Source organism: Perna viridis, chromosome 4, assembly GCF_037379345.1.
Source record: "Perna viridis isolate PV_CMFRI_1.1 ecotype Kerala chromosome 4, ASM3737934v1, whole genome shotgun sequence".
NCBI lineage: Eukaryota > Metazoa > Mollusca > Bivalvia > Mytilida > Mytilidae > Perna > Perna viridis.
The window spans coordinates 30,536,559-30,559,711 of NC_142448.1; the positions used below are offsets into that span (position 1 = coordinate 30,536,559).

At 31.2% G+C, this 23,153-nt stretch overlaps 2 protein-coding genes across 2 annotated transcripts in view; one reads left to right on the plus strand and one right to left on the minus strand.

The window, feature by feature from the left end:
- Nucleotides 1-16,956, plus strand: part of LOC148619707 (uncharacterized) — a 28,114-nt gene extending 11,158 nt beyond the window's left edge. Inside the window, exons 9-22 of the mRNA XM_088577052.1 lie at nt 6-115; nt 599-663; nt 1,099-1,274; nt 1,511-1,672; nt 2,518-2,631; nt 3,325-3,441; nt 3,818-4,051; nt 7,730-7,858; nt 8,952-9,068; nt 9,656-11,215; nt 12,718-12,842; nt 13,876-13,939; nt 15,541-15,770; nt 16,468-16,956. Coding sequence (XP_088433178.1) covers nt 6-115; nt 599-663; nt 1,099-1,274; nt 1,511-1,672; nt 2,518-2,631; nt 3,325-3,441; nt 3,818-4,051; nt 7,730-7,858; nt 8,952-9,068; nt 9,656-11,215; nt 12,718-12,842; nt 13,876-13,939; nt 15,541-15,770; nt 16,468-16,623 — 3,359 coding nt within the window. The 3' untranslated portion in view covers nt 16,624-16,956. The remainder of the gene's footprint in view (nt 1-5; nt 116-598; nt 664-1,098; nt 1,275-1,510; nt 1,673-2,517; nt 2,632-3,324; nt 3,442-3,817; nt 4,052-7,729; nt 7,859-8,951; nt 9,069-9,655; nt 11,216-12,717; nt 12,843-13,875; nt 13,940-15,540; nt 15,771-16,467) is intronic.
- An 823-nt stretch (nt 16,957-17,779) lies between these two features.
- LOC148619708 (uncharacterized) overlaps nt 17,780-23,153 on the minus strand; it is a 38,674-nt gene continuing 33,300 nt past the window's right edge. The window contains exons 25-29 of the mRNA XM_088577053.1: nt 23,000-23,113; nt 20,785-20,898; nt 19,203-19,319; nt 18,710-18,817; nt 17,780-17,877 (exon numbers count right to left, since the gene is read on the minus strand). Coding sequence (XP_088433179.1) covers nt 17,825-17,877; nt 18,710-18,817; nt 19,203-19,319; nt 20,785-20,898; nt 23,000-23,113 — 506 coding nt within the window. The 3' untranslated portion in view covers nt 17,780-17,824. The remainder of the gene's footprint in view (nt 17,878-18,709; nt 18,818-19,202; nt 19,320-20,784; nt 20,899-22,999; nt 23,114-23,153) is intronic.

Sequence of the window (23,153 nt, forward strand, 5' to 3'; positions counted from 1 at the left end):
TGAAGGTTGTAAGCCAGGTCAGCAACGGTTTGAGGAGAGTTGTTACGCATTTTTGAATGACTTAGCCGATCATCAACAAGCCGAGAAAAGATGTCAGAACGATGGCAGTCATTTGGTATCCATTGGATCTGAGAAGGAAATGAAATTCCTTTTTTCCAAGTTGATATTTTTAGCATCAATAATACCTGGAACTGATTTCAAGGTTCACATAGGTATAATCCAATTTATGTTTTTTACAGTTAAAATAAAAATAATGATACTTTCCGGTTACGAGTTACATCATATCATCGACATCATTTAAACTTTAGAATAATATATAAATGAGGCTTTACAACACATTTTGTTTAAAATATAATAGGGCTTATAAATTTAATGATTAATGTGAACAATTCGCGACCTTTATGTTGATAATGCTTTGGGTAGCCAACGTTTGTCCCGTTGAAAAATTCGATCATTTAAAGGTTTGTTTAATTGTTAATAGACATGTTCTAATTTACTGATAACGCATACATCTGAAGTACCTAGTTTAAGCTCATGCAAATCATGCAGCATAAATAGATTTTACAAAAAGTAATTGAAGTAAAACATTTTAATATAGGCCTGGTTAAACACAGTTTGTCCCAACTGTATACAGACATTCGCTGGACAAATGGAGAAACCGTTGTATATACAGCATGGTAATATAACATCAAATATTCATTTTGCTATATATAATTGAATCTTGGTAAAATATTTCGTAACCTGAGTATAAGGAGAAAAATTAAATGTAATCTAAAATAACATACACAGCACATACACCTTACTTGCTTTTGGAAAACATACCAGATACAAACAAATGTACAATTACAGCAATAAAAATCATTGGTATGAATTTAGAATGGAAATGCTTTTGTTTTTAAGTCATCAATAATACGTGTATGTTAAGAGTATTTAAGAGAACCAAGATTCGAGCGGCAATCTAAAGATTATGTTAAAAGGAAAAAGACGAGAAACACGCACACAATAAAAAAACATGAAACAACCAAAACAACAGCTACAAAGAAACACTTGCACCGGTAGGGTATAACGAAGTCTTCATTGGTTTTGAATCTGTTCTAGGTTTGAAGGTTCACCAAATAAACCAGCACAGCCTGATGGATTTCTAGATGAACGATGCGCAGTAATGGCTTTTGACAGTGCTAATAACATACGGAATTGGCATGATATTCCTTGTTCTTATAAAGGCATTCAGTTTATAGTTTGTGAGAACGAGTTAGATTCTGACATCATGACAGGTAACCAACCTTTCATAATTTAATTAAAGATTTTCAATATAGGACCTATGTTTGAAAAAAAATCCTTATCTAGTGCATGATACATTCAGATAGAAAAAAAATCCCTTAAAATTTAATATTTCTAAGTGTGCTGTTTTTGAAAAAATAAAAATCATTTCGACACAATAAAATGTCTTTCATATCAACAATGACGATTGATTCCTAATTATCATTTCAAAACATAATCATCTATGCAGATCCTGTAGATTCAATATGGAATATGACATATGAAGGACAAACACTGACGAGTGAATTGGGAACTAGTTATTACGTTTGCTACAATGGCGAAATTGTGTCGGAATTTGCAGTATGTGACTCTTTCCAAGATTGTTCGGATAAATCCGACGTGATAATCTGTAGTAAGTTTTAGAGAAAAAACCAGCTGCTCAAAATTATATTTACACTGAAGAGATACATGTTTGCTTTAACAAAGTCAAGGCTTAAAGTCAAATTAAAAAAAAAACTTAAATGTCAACATTTAGTGCTTCTGTTACGTGATTCATTACGCCGAATTGCAGATTAGTGTTTCCGATTTACAACATTTAGTGCTTCTGTTATGTGATTCATTACGCCGAATTGCAGATTAGTGTTTCCGATTTACAAGATTGTAAGTTGAATTAGTTGAGGTTGCGAACTGTTTAATGAGAAATAAGCCATGAGGTAACTAAGCCAAAATCATGGAGAAGTTTCCTCTTCTAACGGAAAGTAATCCCTTGCATTAAAATAATAAATGGGTTAATTCACTTATTCTTTTTTCGGTAAAAATATCAGCTATCAGTCTGTAGTTTCCTTTTCGCATTCTTTGAAATAAAAGTGATATTCAAATTACTTTTTTTCTCATAATTGAATAAAAGACTTTAATTGATACTGCTTCTAAGTGATTGTCACATAACTTGTATGCAAATGACAGGTGATGTGGTAGATAAAAATAATAATAAAAAAACATAAGAGCGCAATCTATATAACAAAAGTTTTAATGACGTGGATGGCTGTTTTTTTTCATATAAAGAGTGAGACAAATACGCTCTGCGGTTAATCAGACTTCACAAAGGAATTATCTAGTTGATCTTAATTGAGTATTGAAAATTCGAGTTAAACACAGCCACATTATTAAGTTTCAAAGTAAATTAATGAAAATAATCCTTTAAACATATCTGGTTTATCTAAGAACTTTTTTCATTTATTTTCTTTTTTTGTGTTTTAGCAAATGATTGCAGTGATTATCAGTTCCAGTGTGACGACAGAAGTTGTATTCATTGGACACATTACTGTGATCATGTTTTGCATTGTAAGGATGGCTCTGATGAAAATGATTGTTGTAAGTCATAAAATATAGGTACAACACTTAGAACGGTATCTTTGTGTACACAAGCATAATTGTCTAAAAAAAGTTGCGATATGTCTTTTGAGAATTAGGAAATTAAAATTTATTTTCTTTTTACCAAAATTTGCTGTGTGAATTCTATATAGTACTTTAATTTTCCATGTTATTTGATGTATTGTCATTCATAATGTTACATTCAATTTTCCCTCCATCTATATATATCATGAAGCACGTATATGGATATTCATTTATGTTCTTGACAAGAACGTTGAACGTCGGCAACAATACAGAAGCGTCAACAATGGGACATTAAAAATACGTCAAAACCTAAGTACGTGACCTGAACATGAACAAATGAAATACACAATGTAGTGTTTTGAATAATAGATATAACATATAAAATTGCAGATCAGAAAAAAACAAGACGTGGCACAAAAGTGTAAAGCACTAGCAATATTAATTCTCAAAAAAAAGTTAAGCATCAAAAATGCAAGTTTTCCTTATAATTTTGTAGACTTGACACATCAATTAATAAAATATCATCTTCAATTTTATTTTGTCCACATTTTTATACATATGCTTCTAACAAAAAATTAGAAAATATAATTTCCCCATAGTTTACATGGCAGGAGAATGTTTTAGAATTAGCGAGTAAAATTGAATGTTATTCTTTATGCACTTTTATAGCGTGGCCGGAGTGTAACGAGTATGAATGGACGTGTTCCAACAAGCAGTGTATACCACTACGACAAAAATGTGATTCTGTAAAGCAATGCATAGATGGTTCTGACGAACGAAACTGTGGTCAGTAACTATTAAATGAAAACAAGTGCTCGAGTTTGAGTAATTGTCTGCGTCAAATAAATTTATCCATGTCGTATGACTTGTCAGGTTTAGTGTGCTTCATGATTCATTACACATAAATCACACATTCGTTTCTCATTGTTGGTTCAAACCAAATGATTCATTTCACACGATGTGACAAAGGAACCTGTAGTAGACTTAATGATAATTAGTTCGTGTCAGTTAATGGAAAACAGGCATGGATAAGGTTATTGTTAATAAAATTATACACTCAATTACATAATGTTCTCATCCTGAACGTCCTAAGAACAGAAAATTATTCTTTGTCCCAAAATGAATTGTTGAAGTTTATAATTCTTTAATTTTTTTCTTTCAGGATCTGAATGCTCTACAAATGCGTTCCAATGTTTTGATGGGTCTTGCTTGTCTTGGAAACATTTTTGTGATGGCATTGCAGACTGCCCAGGAAAATTCTTCGAAGATGAATATTCTATTTCACAAAATGCAGTTGTTGATCTTTGTAGCCAAAATCGTGAAACTTATAAGTCATGCGAAGAATGGTGGAGTGTTGGTGCTAGAAGAAATGGAACATATACATTACATTTATCAGGTCAGAAATACTTTTAACTGGTAGAGGTGTATTACAATGGTATATTTATTTGGAACTACGAGTCTTAATTGACTTAAGTCCTTTCATTCTTTGCAGGATAAATTTAGTTTGTGAAGGATATCCATTTTTATCGGTCCTGGGCGAACTTGTCAATCTGACCATAAGTCTTGCCTTCTGTTGATCTTCTCCAGGAGTTGTTTTTGGGCATTCCTCGCTTACGCTGTCCTTGTGGATTCCATCTCAAGGCCTGGTTTACAAACTACGAGTAACCAAGTTAAGAGGGCACTATTGATACATCGAAAGACAACTTTAAATTGTTCATTTAAAATTTGATGTTATGTTAAAGCAATTGGTGCTTTATATTTTAAGTATTTGTTTAATCGGAAGTTTTGGAAACAACATACCCCTATAGTAAGGATCTAGACGAATATTAAATAAAAATATTTTTTTCATAATTACAAAATTGCATTGAATTTATCTTTGAAATATTATCGAATGCTTCGTGACATGTATTATTCAAGTTTTTACTTTAACACCTTATTACAACTGTATTTTCCAAACAATTAAGCGAATCTTCATTTTGATAAGTAAATTTACAGCCAAGCCAGAATAGATTTTAGTTGAAAAGGTACATATTCTATAGCCTTAGCACATTATTATCTATTTGTAACAAACTTAAAGGAAATCAGACAGTTTATGGTTTATTGTGTTGGTACAAAATGTATGGAGGTAAACATCATAACCAATTACTTTAATGAGATTTACTTCAATTGAAGTCATCATGAACTCGTGAATCGTTACATTGTAGCCATCTGAACCATGAAAACTGATTTGTTCAACGTGTCAAAGTTTTACTTCCCTCTCTTGTTTACCCTGAACTTGACTTTTTATGAGCAATGCGGTGGGTGTCTCTCGAAAAGCAGAGGACGCTTATCCTACCGGTGCACCTGGTCCATGCTCCAGGTTGGAAGTGGAGTCTGAGTTGCTCATTTACTCTTGTTACTTTGTATCTATTATTTTTGTTATTTTATGTTCTTTGTGTAACTATAAGAATTGACAATTTGGTCAATTTTATGCTAGCTTGCAGTGCATGGTGCATAGAAATATATGATACTTGTTTTTGATAGCTTTGATTTATTCTAGAAAATATAAATTATACTTCTATTGTTTGTAAAATATCAAAATTACAAGACACTTTGAGAAAGTTTCAGTAAATGACGAATAAAAAAAGATGTATAAAACACTTCAATTTCTAAAGAATGAAAAACAAAATCGAAAGATCCTTGATATTAATTTGAGCAGAGTGTTAAGTTTTGATAGAACCAATGCCTCTTAAGTCTACAAATCTTTAAATTACGATTGGATGTATCTGTTGGCGGAACACATTTTAGACGTCAAAAATTGTTTTGACTGCTGTTGTATATTTTTTAAATATTAACCTTAGTTTTATTGTTTGTGAAATTTATATGTTACAAAGTATTTTATTTAGATGATTTTTCAAGTGGTTTTTCGTTCATATGGAAATACAAAAGTTTCATATCTTCATTTAATGACATGAAAAAGTTTCAACTGTCACTATCTAATCAAAATATGCTCTGTTTTAGATGATATCAAAGTTTATTGTGTATTCGAGGTAATTGGAGACAAAGTAAACGTTAAGACGTATGTTCTAATTGAAAGGATCGAGCAGGGAGCAATCAGTATACCCCCGTATATCTCCAAAAAATACAAGATTTACAGGTTTTCTGAATTAGTAAATAAAATTGTATCAAATCTGGCATACCAATGCAGCCAAACCATAGAAATGACATGTTATTATCAGGATAGTATCAATATCGATAGGCATGACACATCGTATGAAAAGATCAAAGAAGCGTGTAATGGGAGGTATGATATTTTTCTGAAACTTGTAATAAGTCAAAATATGAAGTAATCTTCCTTTAGTTGGAGTCTCTTAGTTCTTTTAGGTTTATAAAGAATTTAATTTTTGTTTTGTACTATATTACACAAAATAAATCACTTTTTTAATGGAAATTACCGAAAATTTGTACGAAAACCTGTTAGTGTAATGATAAATAATGAATTACATTAATAGATTTCATAAGTGTTAGCATGGAATACCACCAGAACACATACAGTATCGAAGCGATTTTCCTTTTAAAATGGACTGACTACGAGTAAACATGACTTTGTCTGATCGGTTGTATAATACAATTACTTACTTGTATTCATATGGAATTATTTTCTAAAACAGACGAAGCTTCAGCGTTGTCCTATATATATATATAGGTATTCTGAAACACGAATTACTCAAAATTGTTCTGTTGGAAGTGACATATTTCAAAAATGACGTAAGCAGTCTGTTCAAGGATATATTGTATATTTCCACTGATCGAGATATCAGGGATAAAACATTTATATTGAAGTGTATTGTTTACAAAGTCTTATGTTATTTGAGTATAAATAGCCACATTCCTCATACGTTATGTCGCGTAAAAACAGTTTCTTTATTATTGTTTTATAATGGGGAAGATTGTGATCATGTCAAAGTATTTTAGTACCGCTGCATTTTTGGGCCTATCTTCAGTCAGGGGTTTCTGGTGTCTGTATGTCTTGTTTCGATGTTTTCACTTTCAGTTTGCTTTATGTTGCTGAAGTTATAGGCAACTATTTCGCTGTACCAGTGTAATATTTTTATGGGCCAGCTGCAGCCTGCCTAGTGATGTGATGATTTTCTCGTCGTTTATTTAAGACCTATAAGCAACCTTGAGCTGACATTTTTCATCCCGGCGGGGTTGTTGTCTCTTTGACTTATTTATCATGTCCATTCTCCTTATATGCCTAAAATTACATTATCTTAAGGATCACGGCTTGTCTCCAAAGACCAATGTTCAAAATACATGTAATACATTTAAGACCTACAAATTTTACATGAAAATCAATTTCGTCCAAAAGGTTTTTCGTGCGGTGAAAGGATAACAACGCTTAAATTAGAAACAAGGGTAACTAAATTTGGCTTTTCCTGTTTATTTTTTCTTTAATTGCATCATTTTACTTGCAAGAGCTTCTGAAAAATCAAAAGAAAATATTTTCTCAATATATATCAATAATTATATTTGTTTTTTCATTACATTCATAAATTACGTTTTATGAAGATGTCGATGCATCGGAGTAACAGATTGGAGTCAAGCAGACATCAATTTACCTGTCACCGAAAAGGTAACTGTATCAGATTCATCCAAGTTACCAGTCGATGAACATGCCTTACCTTTTAAAAAGTTCAGTGATGAAAGCTTCTACTCATTTGATCTAGGACCTGTGGTGTGTTCATCAGGTAGATAGTTGGTTTGTGATTATATTTTGTCAATTACATATTGTAAATCATAAGGAGAACTATACAAATTTCACACTGTGTTGAAATGTTTGACAGTAAATTTTGATTTTCCGGAAAAGCACTTTTATATTTTTGAAAAAATATAGTACATACGGTATATATCAACTAGTACAAAAGAAATCTATCTTTTATCAATTTATCTTTATCAATTATGTTTAAATTGAAAAAGACCACATTTGTTGTTTTACTTAAATCAAAAGAAATGAACATGGATCTTGAGTTGAAATTTCTCCCATTTGTGAAAACTAAATACAGTAAAAGAATACAACATTTATTTTTTTCAGAGATACCCGTAAACGAAACACTTGATATTCACATGTGCACAAATAAAATAAATTACAACTATACAGATCGATGTATTTTATATAAAGACTACATAGCTTGTAGAGATATGTCACACGTTCAGGATTGTGGTAAGTTGTTTTATGAAGCAATATAAAAAACAGAAGGGGCGATTAATGAATGACAAAAACTCATTTGATTCAATTTTGTTCCTAATTAGACCACAGTTTAAGACAAGTTACCTGCTTTATCTTTCAGTTGTTGCCATTATATATTATGTATGTTGGTACTTAGCAAGAGTTATCGTTCTTGATTATGTTGATTGTATTTGAAGATGAGTATGTTTTTTCTATAAGATACAGATCTGTAGAAAAAGAGAAATAAAGTTTCTTAAAACATACCATATATAAAACGTCAAACATCACTTTTTCTAGAGGTTTTTGCCCTGCCCCTTGAATTACTTTCATCATATTCTTTAAACGTTAAATTCAAACACTTCAGAAAAAGGCTAATAACCAAATGAACGAATGTTAACATCTTAAAATGAAACATTTTTATAGATAGTTAATAAGCAAAAAATAGATAATAATACATTTAAAGTAACAAAAGTAAATGAGCAACTCGGACTCTACTAAAAACAGGGAAAATGGACCAGGTTCACCGGTAGGGTAAGAATCATCTGATGTTTTAGAAACACCCATCGGGTCGCTCATAAAAAGTCAAGTCTAGGGTACACCAAAGAGCAAATGACAATTATGACACGTTGAACAAATTAGTTTTCATGGTGCAAATGGATACACCGTAACGATCCACGAGATCATGATAGGGATCATATAACTTTTGTAGTGATGACTTCATTCTTATAGCAGCATAACCCTTGTCCAGGAGACTAATTGTAAGAAATCGCGTAGATGCGTAGTAACTGCAAGCTCTGACATAACGTATGAGTTGTGACATTAAAAATTGACTTGTGTCACAGGAGCTACATCGCTGCAGCTAGTAAGTGACTTTTTGGTAGATAGTGTTATTGATAATTCAGAAACTTAGTAAATCATATAACATTTAAAATCATCAAAAGCTGGTAATTAAGGGACAGAGTGTACTTTGACACCACTAACGAGGATCGTCTGATGTAGACCATAATATGGTGAGTCAAACAATAATTATCTAGTAAAAGATTATTGCCAGGTTCTTTTTTGATCTTACCAAGTTATTTTTTTTCAGATGATTTTATATGTCCATTAGGATTTTATAAATGTCCTCAGAGCTTTTGCATATCATCTGACATGGTATGCGATGGTATCAAACATTGTCGCCACGGCAACGATGAACTAAATTGTGGTAAGCTTGTTTAATGGAATATCGAATGTTCCGAAATATATCTAAAATCTTGAATGATGAAAAAAAACTTGTGCTTCAAAGATTTTGTATGGCCTGTAATTATTAAACCTCCTGCTGAGAGAGAGGGTATATAGTGATAGGGGAGTCCATTATGCTTTCTTTCTCCATCCTTAATTTTATCCGTCCTTTCGGAGATGGGTACTAGTGCCTTACCCATTACTCCTCCTACATCATTGAATGGAATATAATGAAAGTTTTACTGAAACCTAATTACATATTCCCATTGTGCAGATTTTTGAGCCAAATAAAGTTTTGCACCTCCCATTATTTGTTTTGGAGATCGAAAGATGCATGTGATTAAATTGGGAAGTAATCAATATTAAAACAGTAGTAAACGCTATAGTTTAAGTATAAACCGATCTAACAATCATGCAAATAAAGACAGTAATTGATATTGAAATTGCTTTGTCTACATTAACAGCTTAATATAGTTCAGAAAGTCACAGTTATAATATAAATTCAAATTTATTCTAAACAAATATTTTCACTACATTGCCATAGTTCACACATTTATAGTAATACTGCAGGTTTTATGCGCTGTCCTGGATTCTATCGATGTCAGAGATCGACAATTTGTTTGAAGACTGACAAAGTTTGTGATGGTGTACACCATTGTCCAATGGGAGATGATGAATCTGAATGTCACATGAAATGTCCAATTAACTGTTCGTGTAGTGGCAACGCTTATATATGCCACAATATGGACGTACAATCTATTTTCAAATTAGCTACACCAAATGTAAGGAAGTTAGATTTGAGCCATTCAAAATTTGCAGATGAAAATTTTTCGATTCCCGAATACAAGTTTGTTGGAGAACTGATATTTCATAACTGTAGCATACATACCTTCCCATCATTTTCGTTTTCGAATATCACTAACCTTTTGTATCTAGACTTGAGCAATAATTTAATCGAGACTTTGTACGCTAACACATTTTCCACTTTGGTTAAATTGCGAATATTGAATTTTGAAGGTAATCGTCTGTTACGCGTGATAGAACCGATGGCGTTTAAATCACTTCAACGATTAAAAACGCTCAATATTACTGATTCAAAAATAGAAGTAATAGAAGAATATACCTTTGTCGGCCTTGAAAATCTACAGTTTCTTAATCTATCAAATAACAGCATACGTACTGTCAAAGACAAAGGTTTTCATGGACTTCAATCTTTGCAGCGTTTGGACATAACAAGCAATTCTATTGAAATATTTTCATTTGGCATATTTTCTCCCTTGAATGTCTTGAAATATTTGGAATCGGATTCGTTTCTTTTCTGTTGTCTCAAACCGACAGCAGTTGCAGATAAAAACTGTCACCCAAAAATGGACGAATTTTCCTCATGTAGTGATCTGATGAGAAGCGATGTATTACGTGTCTGCCTTTGGATAATTGGAGTTAGTGCTTTTATAGGGAACTTCGGAGTAACTTTATACCGTTTGGGTAGTCAAAGGCATCTATTACAGAAAGCTCACTGGTTATACATTCTAAATCTGAGTATTGCAGATTTGTTAATGGGAATATACCTTATTATAATTGCTACCGCTGATGTATACTATAAAGGCAACTACATTTTGCATGACCGTGCTTGGAGACGGAGTCCCTATTGTAAGCTAGCTGGTGTGTTGGCAATGATGTCAGCCGAGGCCTCCGTGACTTTTATCATGTTGATAACAATAGACTTTTTTTTAAAGGTGAAATTTCCATTTGGAAATAGAAAGATAACATCGACAGGGGCAATCCTGTCATGCATAATTTGCTGGACGATTGTTCTTTTTGTCAGCATTCTTCCAGTTTTTTACACTTCTTACTTCTCTGAATATTTTTATTCTGCCACTGCCGTGTGTTTGGCTCTCCCATTATCAAGCCGTAAAACCTACGGATGGGAATACTCTGCAGCAATTTTCATATTTTATAATTCAATGGCTTTTCTAACTGTTGCTTTTTGTCAATATAACGTTTATAGTGCTGCAAAGAGTAGCAACAGAATAGTAGCAAGGAAGTCTGGAAAGGATTTAGAATTAGCTAGACGACTTTTTTTGATAGTTTTTACTGACTTTTTGTGCTGGTTTCCAATAGGCATTCTAGGTAAGTTTTTGATAAAGTGATGTCGCATATCAGAGATGAAAATCGTAAAATATACTTTTTCATGTTGCCTTCGTCATTGAAAATTGAAGTGGAAAGTTGTTACTACAAAATAACATATATGTACCAAAAGTTTGTAACAAAGAGTAATCAAGGGAACCAAGGTTATAGCGGTAATCAAAAGAATGTAATCCAGGGACAAAGACCAGACATGGAAAACAGACACACACAACAAAGAACACAAAGTAACTAAAATCATACATAAATCAGCCAAGCTCATACAAGAGAGTATAAATGCTTTCTCTAAAATATTGCTTCTCCAAATCCCCAAAAATAGTAAAACTATACACTTATTTTATGTTGCACTATAGTTTACATTTTACATTTAATGTAATTTGTGTTTGAAATCAGTTATGAACAGTTGACACAAAACCGTGATATTGGTAATCAGCACTGTTATAAAGATCACGGCTGACAGCAATAGCAATATTTAAATAATTAATTAACAGTAATGAATTGCTTACCAATTTTATTTTTTTTCTTAAGTAGCATAAAAGGCTGGCAGCTAAAGTGTTTACTTTTCTCTATTGATTCCTCATATTTTTGTTGTATTTGACTTTTTCTCGGTACTTATGGCAAGATCGCTTTTTATAAGGACTGCAGATGATTGATTATCGGCCAACAATCATTTTTCTTTTATTCATACTGCCTTTTTTCTCAATTACATGTTTCTGCAGTGATACTGAACAAAATAACAGCAATTTCAATTTATTACATCACGTCAAATCGACTGTGACTTCGAACATATGCAGGACAACGTCCGATCTACTTTTGAACAGTTTGGCGGAAGTGACGCCAGTAAAGTTATCAAAAGGGTTGATAACATGCTATAATGTTATTAACTTTTGGGCAAATAACGTACAGAAAACATGCTTTTATAACATATAATCGGTTTTATTTCAATAAAATATGGGGTGAATGATGCTTTGTATAAATTATCTAAGCAAAAGCTCAGCTCATAATACAAATCATTTGAAGAAAGTCGACATTTATACAATAACTGCTTATGTATAGGATATTTAATATGATACATTGGCTGTCAAAGAGACAGTGAAACGCTGATGATCAAAGTTGAAAGCAATTTCACTTTCCAAGGGCAGTCAAATTATTGATAATGTCCTATACATAACCACCACTGAGGTCAGTCATTTCATTATAGAATTTGAAATAGGCAATATCGTGTGGGTAAACCCTCTCAATATTCGAACGTTTAAAAGTTCAAACCAAATGAACATTTTCTAGTTCAATCTATATAACATAAAATATTTGTTTTATATGTTTTGTTAAGATTGTGATTATTTTTTTCAAGTATAATTAATAATACTGTTAACGTTTTTGCCTTTTGACAAATGTTAACTAAACAAGGTAGTTCGAGATGATCAAATTTGATACGTTGTATACCTTTGAATCATTATTTACACTGTATTGTCTTTATCCCTTTTCAGGTATTTTAACCCTAGCAGGACACATTTTCCCGTCAGAAGTATACTCGTGGGTAGCCGTGTTTGTGATGCCAATAAATGCTGCTTTGAATCCATTGTTGTACACATTTTCAGCCCTTTTTAATCGGGTAAATACAATAATAGACCACATCGTTTCATCAACATTCAATACGCAATATGCATATATTCAATTAATCTGGAACTTAATGTTATATTTAAATTCATTTTATATACAATATGATACAATAATGTATGCAAGAGTAATCAAGGGAACCAAGGTTATAGCGGTAATCAAAAGAATGTAATCAAGGGACATGGAAAAAAGACACACACAACAAAGAACATAAAGTGACTAAAATCATACATACAAAGTAACAAAAGTAAATGAGCAACTCGGACTCCACTAAAAACTGGGAGCATGGACCAGGTGCACCGGTAGGGTAAATCACTGAGAGCATGGACCAGGTGTACCGGTTATATTCTACCATAATTATAAATTTATGGTGGAACATAAGAAAAACCTTCTGTCTATAAATCTTTTTGTGATTGTTTTCATTGTGAAAAATGATGTTTGATGCAAATTGTAATTAAAAAGAAAAGAACAAAGTTCATCGAACTGATTCGATCATACCTGTTCTTCGAAATTATAAAAAAAAAAACATAAGTAAGGGACATTCTTTGACATTTTGAAAATTAAATATGGCGCATCGAGCATTTTTTTCCTATTTTTTCAAGAATAATTCCTTAAACACTTTTCTGCACTATTTTTTGTCTATTGTTACCAATTAAAATACAATATGCTCATTGTAACGTGCCTATATTTACAAAAAAAAAAAAAAAAAAAAAAAAAAATTGCAAGATAACCGTAAAGACTTCCAGTTAGCTACCGTAACTCTACTGAGAATTCTGATTACAAAATTACAAAAACATAATTTTCATGTGGTATCAATTCTTAAGAGTTTGTGGCTATAGGTTCTAAAAATCTTTAAAGCTGTTATTTAATCAACGAATTAAAAATCTGTAAATCACTTAACTAAAATCGATATCCACACATAAAAATACTTTTACATCATTACCTTATAGGCTATAGTGTTGTGTTTTCTTTCATATTTATCCACACTTTATGATTGTTATCATTATTATATACACATTAATTTGCAGAAAGTCCAAGCTGTAGCAAATGTAGCCGAAAAACTAATTAACAAGTCATTAAGAAAACACAAAGGTATTACGATTGTATAACGTTAAGGTTACTTTTGTAATTAACTGCTACACTTTAATTTTAAAGCACAGTTACCTTCAGAGAAGTATTAATTAAGTGTTCAATTTAATTTTCTGAACGACTTAAGGTACCAGTATCGTATTGCATATCCCTGAGTGGGTGTACGTCAAAACATGGATGCTATAAAAATATAGTGCATTTTCTTTTTGCCTCTCTACAAACTAATATTTTGTCAAAAGATATGAACAATGACTTATAAAATAGAGCAAACATCACACTGTAAGATGAAGAACTTTTTTAAAAGAAAATCTAACATAATATCATAAAAATGTTCCACTGAAAAGGTTGGTTTGGTGAGTGCAAAACGAAAGGGAAAGTAGGGAAAATGGCTATTTATAGTTCGAGACTACTTTTCTGTCCGATCTTCGTGGACTCACCCTATTTTCTTTGCGGGAAATTATTTTTTCACATGTCCTTAGAAATGCTACATAAGTGAAAGTTTTATTGAATCAATTTACATATTTTTTTAAAAAATCCTAAAAATATGCACTTCACTATAGAAGTCTATGGGAAAATTAATACGATACTGAGACCTTAAGCCTAGTCAAAGAAAAACACACACAAACGTATAACTCAGTGTTTGACACCATAGACTGAACTTTATTTTTGCCACTTCAAAAGTTTCTCTTTTTTCATATTATTGAATTTATAGCTTAGCTGAAATACAGGTATAAATGTTTATTGATTGATTTTATTGAAGTCACTATGCCAGAGATCTATAAAAGTCGCTATTATCTGAAAAGTATTACACTCAGTATTTTTATTTTCTAGATTTTCACTTGAATTAGGCAACTAATATTTTTGACAGAGATCAATTGATGTTTATGTGAATCGAGGCTTTGTCAATTTTACTTTCATCTGGGGCAACATTCTTTCAGTACCTGTATATTGAGTTTTCATATCATAACTCATACTTTATACCAGAGCTTGCCGTAAATAGCCGCGTAGACATCTTAAAATTAGACTTCTTGAACAGGGTTATATTACTACAAGATTGAAGTCATCACTATATGAACTCATGGATCATTACGGTGTAACAATCTGCACCTAAGAACCAATTTGTTAAACGTGTTGTAGTTTTCTATTCCACTTTTGTCTACTCTGGGGGGGTCCAGATTTGACTTTTTATGAGTGCTCGGCGGGTGTCTCTAGAAAAGGAGAGGACGGTTAGCAACCAGTCTATGCTCTCAGATTGTAGTGGAGTCCAAAATGCTCAATAACTTTTGTTGCTTTGTACGTGTTATTCTGGTTATTTTATTTTCTTTGTTGTGTGTGTCTATTTTCCATGTCTGGTCTTTTCACCAAGATTACATTATTTTAATTTCCGTCAAAATCTTTGTTCCTTGATTTGTTTTGCATGAATTTTTTTTATGAAATTCCTTGATATGTCAATTTCACGTGAAAGTCACTTAAATTATAATGTAAAGTTCAATCAAATTTTGTGTAAAATTTGATCCGATGGAGAATTGTAGCGAATAGAGTCGTCACATTCTGAGAGTTTATATATATAAATCTTTCCTCTATATATCTTCAATTTGTTTCAGATTCTAAGGCTGATTTTAAAATGGCCTCAATTTTTCTGGACCGTCATGAAGATATGTCAATTGAACACTGCAATTTAACAAAACTTTTCGAATTTAGGCTTCTTAGACCAAACGAATGTTATTTTATAATTTCTACCATCGTTGGAGCTGTGGCATATCTGCATCAAAAGGGGTATACCTTAGAAGAAAACCTAAGATCAGACTCAGTTGTTGTCTTTATCGATAGCCAGGTAAATTACCTTTTTTTTAATTTTGCAACTTCAAAGTTATTATTTTCAATAATATACTGGCCAAAGATTGATTCATATAAACAGAAACATTGATTAAAGTGAATGAAAATTACATCATGAAAAACGCAATAAATTCTTATTTTAAACGGTCGGTTTTCCCCTGTCTGTAGAAAAAGTGCTAAATTTGTTTAAAATAAAACCTTATACAAAACACTAGAGCGTGTCAAAGCTACATAGTTTTATTGATATGCACATTGTTAAAAGTTTTGAATCAAGGATATTTGGCAAAAGATTAAAAAAATTACCATCAAAATCATCATGTGTTAACAATGACATATATTGTATTTTCACCCGCATTTAACATCGTATGAGCAAATCGGAAGGTGGTTTTGGAAAAATAAAATTCCCTACCGATGCACCTGGTTCATGTTCAAACTTTAAAGTAGTATGAGTTGCTCATTTCTTTTAATTTTTACATTTATTTACCTAGTTTGAAATATTATGAAGTTTGTGATTTCATTTCTTCCGTCTTTGTTCCCATATCGTGAATTTATTTGAACCGATCAATTATGGCCTCCTTAAATTTGTGTATTCCAAAGAAATGTTTTAGTATTGCATTTGAAACAAATGAAGAAATTTAACTTTTATTTGAATAACAGGAAACAGAATAGAAAATTTTTGAATTCAATTATTTCAGCAAATTGTGCAAGCAAAGATCATTTCACCAATAAAGGATATAAACAGTGAGAGTGACACCAGCAAAGACATTGAAGGCATTGGAAAAATAACAAAATTAATCCTTAGATATGCAAATCAGAACCTCACATATAAGCATCATAAGCATGCAGAATAGGCCACTACATTGAAACCTTATCTCATTGAAATCAAGTATGAAGCGGAACAATGAAAGAATTCGAAATATAGCGTGCCAATAAATGAGACTTTGTGTACTTGTTACTGTGATGTTTTCATATTATGAAAACTATAGTAGCAAATTAACGCTTAAATATTTATAAATTTGTAGATTATGCAGTGCATTTTTTTGTTCTGTCCAAATTAACCTTTACCCCAGTCGTACCTTTGAAAGTTGAATAGGTAATTTCAATTGTGTGATATTTTCTTCTTTCCTGAAGTGAGAAAATTAAGAAAACAACAAATGAAAAAAAAAAAAAATACATAGGATAAATGCCCGGGACTAGAATATATATATATATATATATATATATATATATATATATATATATATATATATATATATATATATATATATATATATAGATGTTAAATGTTGTCTTTTCTACATGATTATTTATTCTTGCTTTAATTCCATAAAACCCATGTTGTTTTAATGCATTACATGTCATACTATGGTTCTATGTTTGAATCAACCTAAATATTATATTAACAGTTTTTAGCTAAGCAACAAACAAGAAAAAGACAAAGATTTTACATAGGCTGCTTTTATTTCATTAAAAAATATAAATTGTATTTATTTCGTGTTTTGTTTTAGCTGTTGTATGTATACACGTAGTATCTACACATTTGTGTAAAAATGTATTTGTCATATTTATTAAATGGTTTATTGTTTTTACTGTTTTCTTATTGTGTTTTAATTTATAATATTACTTTGGAGTTATAGTTTAAAATCATCTACAGTGTTAACTTCATATTGATAAAAATCATAATATAATAATAACAATCTTAGACATTAATTTTGCTTTCTGTGTCTTTTGAAATTAGTTAACTGATTAAGGATAGTTGTGTAAGATCATTCAGACACCAGATAAAACAAACCTTTACTCGTTTGCGATAGTCATTACAGTACTGTAAAAAACTATCAAGACCATACAAATTCATACAAAGCAAATCTCAACTTCTTTGTATAAAATATAAAGGGAATTTGCGTGCAAAACATTTTTTGTCGAGGGACATTTTTTAAGCGAAGCTTCGTAAAATTATTGTGATTGGACACAAAACCGTCATATTGGTAACTGGAAATAAAAATCCAGTCGGTTTAAAAGTGTATTTATTGAAGACTTTAATTTCCACATCACCTATCCTCTGTAGTAAAAGTGGTGGTAATAGTAGTGGTAATTATGATATACATCTGTAAAGAGAAACAAAAGAAAAAAAGAGATAATTTTCCTCGTATATCACGTACACTTAAACAAAGAAACGAAATGATTTTTAGTTGATATGAAAATCAAATGCGCGATAACGGAAGGATTTTCTATCGTGGGTATTTTTACTCAAAAGAGGAATATTCGTTTCCAGCCCTGTTATTTAATGAATATTTTAGCTTACCCACTTGACAGATTTACTGACATTTGTGTATGTTAAACAGAGGACTTTACTCAGAAGAAAGATTTACTAGCTGTTACAACGTTTACGTGTCAAACGACTTCTCAAAGTATCGTTTCTATGCAACTTTGATATTTTCTTCCGAAATAAAAAAAATAAAATGTACTGCAAGAGGTTTTCTTGGAATTCAAACCATATAGTTCAACAAACGAAATATTTTGTTAAAGTTATACTGATACAACACACTTTTATAATTGAAATATTTAGTCGTCGAATCATATTGCCAAAACCTAAAAAAAAATCTGATGACACCTACTGTTATCCCAGATTTGACAGTATTGACATCTTTGTTTGCAGTAAGGTTACCATGGTATGTGTGTATAAATTGCCAATAAAGATTTTTGTTTGTCGAGTAATTAATCTTTATACAAAATATAATACAATGTCCTTGCTCTTCTGACTAAATTTAAGATTGGTCGAATTGTATACATGCCGAATATACTTTTCCTTTTAATTCTAAGACACAGTAGACAACTTTTTGGGAAGTAGGGTGGAGGGAAGGAGGTGTTGGGTTGAAAAAATGTAACAACAATACTATATTATCATTGAAAATATTGGCTAATAACTTCACTTCTTACGTTCACAATGTGCCCCTGTGTAACCACTTGGACAGCTGCACATATATCTATACCCATATCCAACACAATGTCCACCATGTTGACATCCACCACAATGGTCTACTTGTTCTGAGGAAAAAATAAAGTATTGAATTCAAACCAACTTTGTGCATCTTTGAGATAACATGCATTATAGGTACTATGCAACTTTTAAATGGCCGATTGCTTTCTGTGTTGAGTTCAGCAATTGACAATTTACTTTTTAAATATTGTTTAGTTGAACTTTGACAGGATATAGAATAGACCTTTCCAAAAACTCATAAAAAATATCAAATATCAGTATATCTTTCATACTTTCTGAAAAAAATTGAGGCAAAGTAGATAGTATTACAGTACTATTTTAGTTTTGAAAATTAAATATATCATGAGGCTTAATAACATTATAATTCAAACGTATTATGTTAAATTTAAAAGGAAAATGTTAGATATTTATTGAGGGGTTATAAATTCTTACTTTCACATTTTGTCCCAGAGTATCCAGACTTGCAAGTGCATTTATAATTGTTACCCCCAAGACATGTACAATAGCCTCCGTGTTGACAGGGTTTAGCGGCACATGGATTCGGTTTACCTGGTAAAGTTAACACATATGATAATTAGAACGAGAAACAGGGTATCTATCACAATCCTGGGACAAAGAAAAGACAGAAAAATTAGATAAAAGTTGACCAATGCAAGTAGAAAAAGTCCATTGTACATTATATATTTGTTTAAAAAAATATTGAGATTAATGTTGGTCGTTTATCGGTCGATTAAGCCACCAAAGGTCTTATATATAGAACATGTAGCTTGTCCTATGTTTCTTGTCTGTTAAAATGTCATTTCTTTAAATTCATATTTCTTATTTTGCTGCACTTACCTGAGCTTAAACTTGAAAAAAGGTATTTGATTTGTTTTATAAATCTTCTTTTTCCTTGTAAGGTTTCTGAATTTTCCATTGATTATAACGAAAAGATGTTTATCGGTGATCTTACTATTTTCCTTTGATCTAGATGACAGATATTTTTCTATCTCTCTTACAAAGACAGATTTTCGGAACTATCCTTCAAAACATTGGGAGTTATTGTGCCTGTCTTTAGTTGAAAATGAAAATGATGCCACGTACCAACAGTTTTAGTCGCGCCATTGTATCTTTTACTAAAAGTACAATAAAATGATCGAAAATGTAATAATAGGTTTACCGTTAAACAGAATAATAGTTACTCTCGATTTTGATACTGAGAATAACATGTGGATCATATCATACAAAATTTTTTCGACGGTCCACAATGAATATTCTTCATTGAGTAAATAAAGAAAAAGGTATAAAAAATAATAACGAAATCAAAGATCATAGACCGTAAAACTTAGCAAAGAACGAAAATACACAGAGCGTGTAATGTACAAAACACAATTTAAAAAAAAGATAAGTTTTATCATAGATTTTTTTTCAATTTCAGGGTGCTGCATTAGACATCTTTTTTCAGTTTGTTAATAATCTATTTTCATAACAGAGAAAAATATTTTTGTTTTGGTTCATTTGCTTTGAAGTATTTTCAATGAAATGTACGTATCTGAACGCTGATGGAAACCGAAGAGAGTAGATTGTCGGAAATTTTCAATCAAATTTACTACGGTACAACTGAAAATTTTGAGACTTCATAGATCTGAACGGCCAATAAAACCATATATATCTAGAATTTACGATGCTCACAAAAAAAAACCAAATGATATATTGCTTTAGTATTTGGATTTTTGGAAATACAAATTTGAAATGACAAAGAAGTAAATTAGCAATATATAATATGAAACCTTTACTATGCAGTTTATCATCATTATATGACTTGCCGTGGACTTCTGTATCTACTGAATACAGCAATTCAATTTGATGTTCAAAGCAATGGAAACAAAATATATTGTACACCAATTACACAACTCAACAAATTTAAATACATACTTAACTTTAAAAAAAAATATATATTGTGTAAATGTAATCGAGTAGAGATTAAAAAAGATTAGGAATGTCAAGGTACGAATTATCTTATCGATTTATTTACTTTGACATTTCTTTCCAATGTAGCCATTTTTGCAAGCACATCTGTAGAAAGGTGCTGAATGGATTGGAGAACACACTCCTCCGTGTTGACAAGGTTTGGAACTGCAAGCATTATCTACACAAATGAATATTGATTTCAATAAAATCTTCAATCACAAATCAACATAAGCATAACGAAGTGCAACCCCCCCCAAAAAAAAACCCCAAAAAACAAAAAAAACAAAAAACAAAACAAAACAAAACAAAACGAACAAATAGTTAGCAAACATTGAAAATGTGTAATTATAGTATATTTGTAACTTTATATCAATACATCTTTGACTTGGGCTTATATTTCAGGTTGGGGAAGGAAAAAGACTTTGTATGTGTATTAAAGTAGCAGTATTTATAACAAAATTAGAAAGGAGGTAATTCATGCATGTCAAAAACCCACCAATTGTTTTTTTTTACTTATAAACAATAAAACACTACATAAACACTTTTAGTTTTTCATTTATTTGTTGCACTTTCGAGTTTAAATAATATTTAATATACGTAAATTTGCAATATGCGAATGGAATAGCTCTTGATTGGGTTAAAAACAAGGTGAATGTTTGGGTTTCTCCAACATACGCAGAAAGGACTATACAATATTGTTGACGTACGATGGAATATAAAAGCACAGCTTTTTGATGGATTTTTCTGCCCTATGAATCACCTCTACTATTAGTACTGGCTGAATTTTATATGGACATATATTTAATAATAAATGCATCCAATTAAGGAAAATAGTGTTTCATTCAGGCACAATAAACAATTCAACAATAAAAAAAATCACAAATTACACAAGAAAAATTGCACCATATGTTTTCACATGTTTTAAAACACATGAAAATAATATGGATATATGTTTGTGCCTTTAAAATCACATGAAAACACAAGTGTAAAATCATACCTTTTTCCTACATTAAGGCCAAATCATATAAAAACATATAAAAAGAAAAACATAATCATATAAAAACATATAAAAAGAAAAACATATGTTTTCAGGTGTTTTCAAAACATATGAAAAACATGTATTTCAATTTTAGCAGTCTTTGTTAGAATCATGCAATTTCTTAATATGTGATACACCCCCCCCCAAAAAAAACCCCAAAAAACAAAAAACAAAAAAAACCTACACATTTTTATTTTTGTTATTAAATTGCTTTATGGATCTTTATAAAGAAATGTATAATTATTCATTCCAATCTGTCTACGGAAATAATCAACGTGGAAAATCACATAGTTTCCATCACATTTCAGTGTAATTTACGGAGATATCTCCCCTAATTTATATTTTACAACAGATTCTATATATTTTTTCTCCTGAGAACAAGGATAATATGAAGAGCCATGTGTTAATTTCTGTTAAATACAATATTTTAAAGAAAATATAAAAAAATAAAAATGTGAAGGCTTTCCATCCATGAATCTTAATTTGCATAATTCTTACTTGGTGTGCTACTAAACAATAAACTCAAACCTTTTTGAAATAATTTTTAGTTGTGTTTAATTAGGTTATATTTATTCCACAGTTATCTGATTTAAAAGACCCCGCAGAGATTTTTGAACACGCTAAAGTACTTAAACCCCGTCAATATTTTTGCACTTGTCCCAAGTCGGGAATTTTTGGCCCCTGTATGTCTCGTTTTGTTTTCATTTTTAGTTCACGTTTGTTTGCTGGAGTATATATGGGGCATCCATTTCTCTGTGTATAATACTGTATTAGGGCTTGCTGTAGCCTGCCCTGTCGTGTGAGGGTTTCCTGTCGTTTATAGAAAACTAATGGGTTGCCTTGAGCTGACATTCCTCAAACCCGTGGGGTTGTTGACTTTTTGACATATTCACTGTATCCATTCTCGTTATATCAAACCCTTCATATAGTTCTATGCAAGCGTTTCTTATTGCAAACAAGTAATTTTTTTGTGCTTTTGAATAATGCTTGCATCTTTAATTAATGATATAGCGATATATATTTTCAATTTCACTGAAATTCACTCAAATAATTCCTAACTAGTGATTGATTACAAACTAAAACTCTTTTGCACCATATAGTTGGTTTTTTCAAATAACAAGAAATTCTAATTGATGCAATGTTGTTGTGTTGCGTTTAGTTGGCGTTAAGTTACCTTGTTTGTGTGTGCACGTCTGTGTGCTTTTTTATCAATGATATAATTCGTCTATTTTCAACTTACTTTGACAATTGTTTCCATGGTAACCATTTTTACAAGCGCACCTGTAGAAAGGTGTTGAGTGGCAAGGAAAGCACACCCCTCCGTGTTGACAAGGTTTTGAACTACAAGCATTATCTAGATAGACGATTATAAGTATGAATGTATTGTTTTGCAT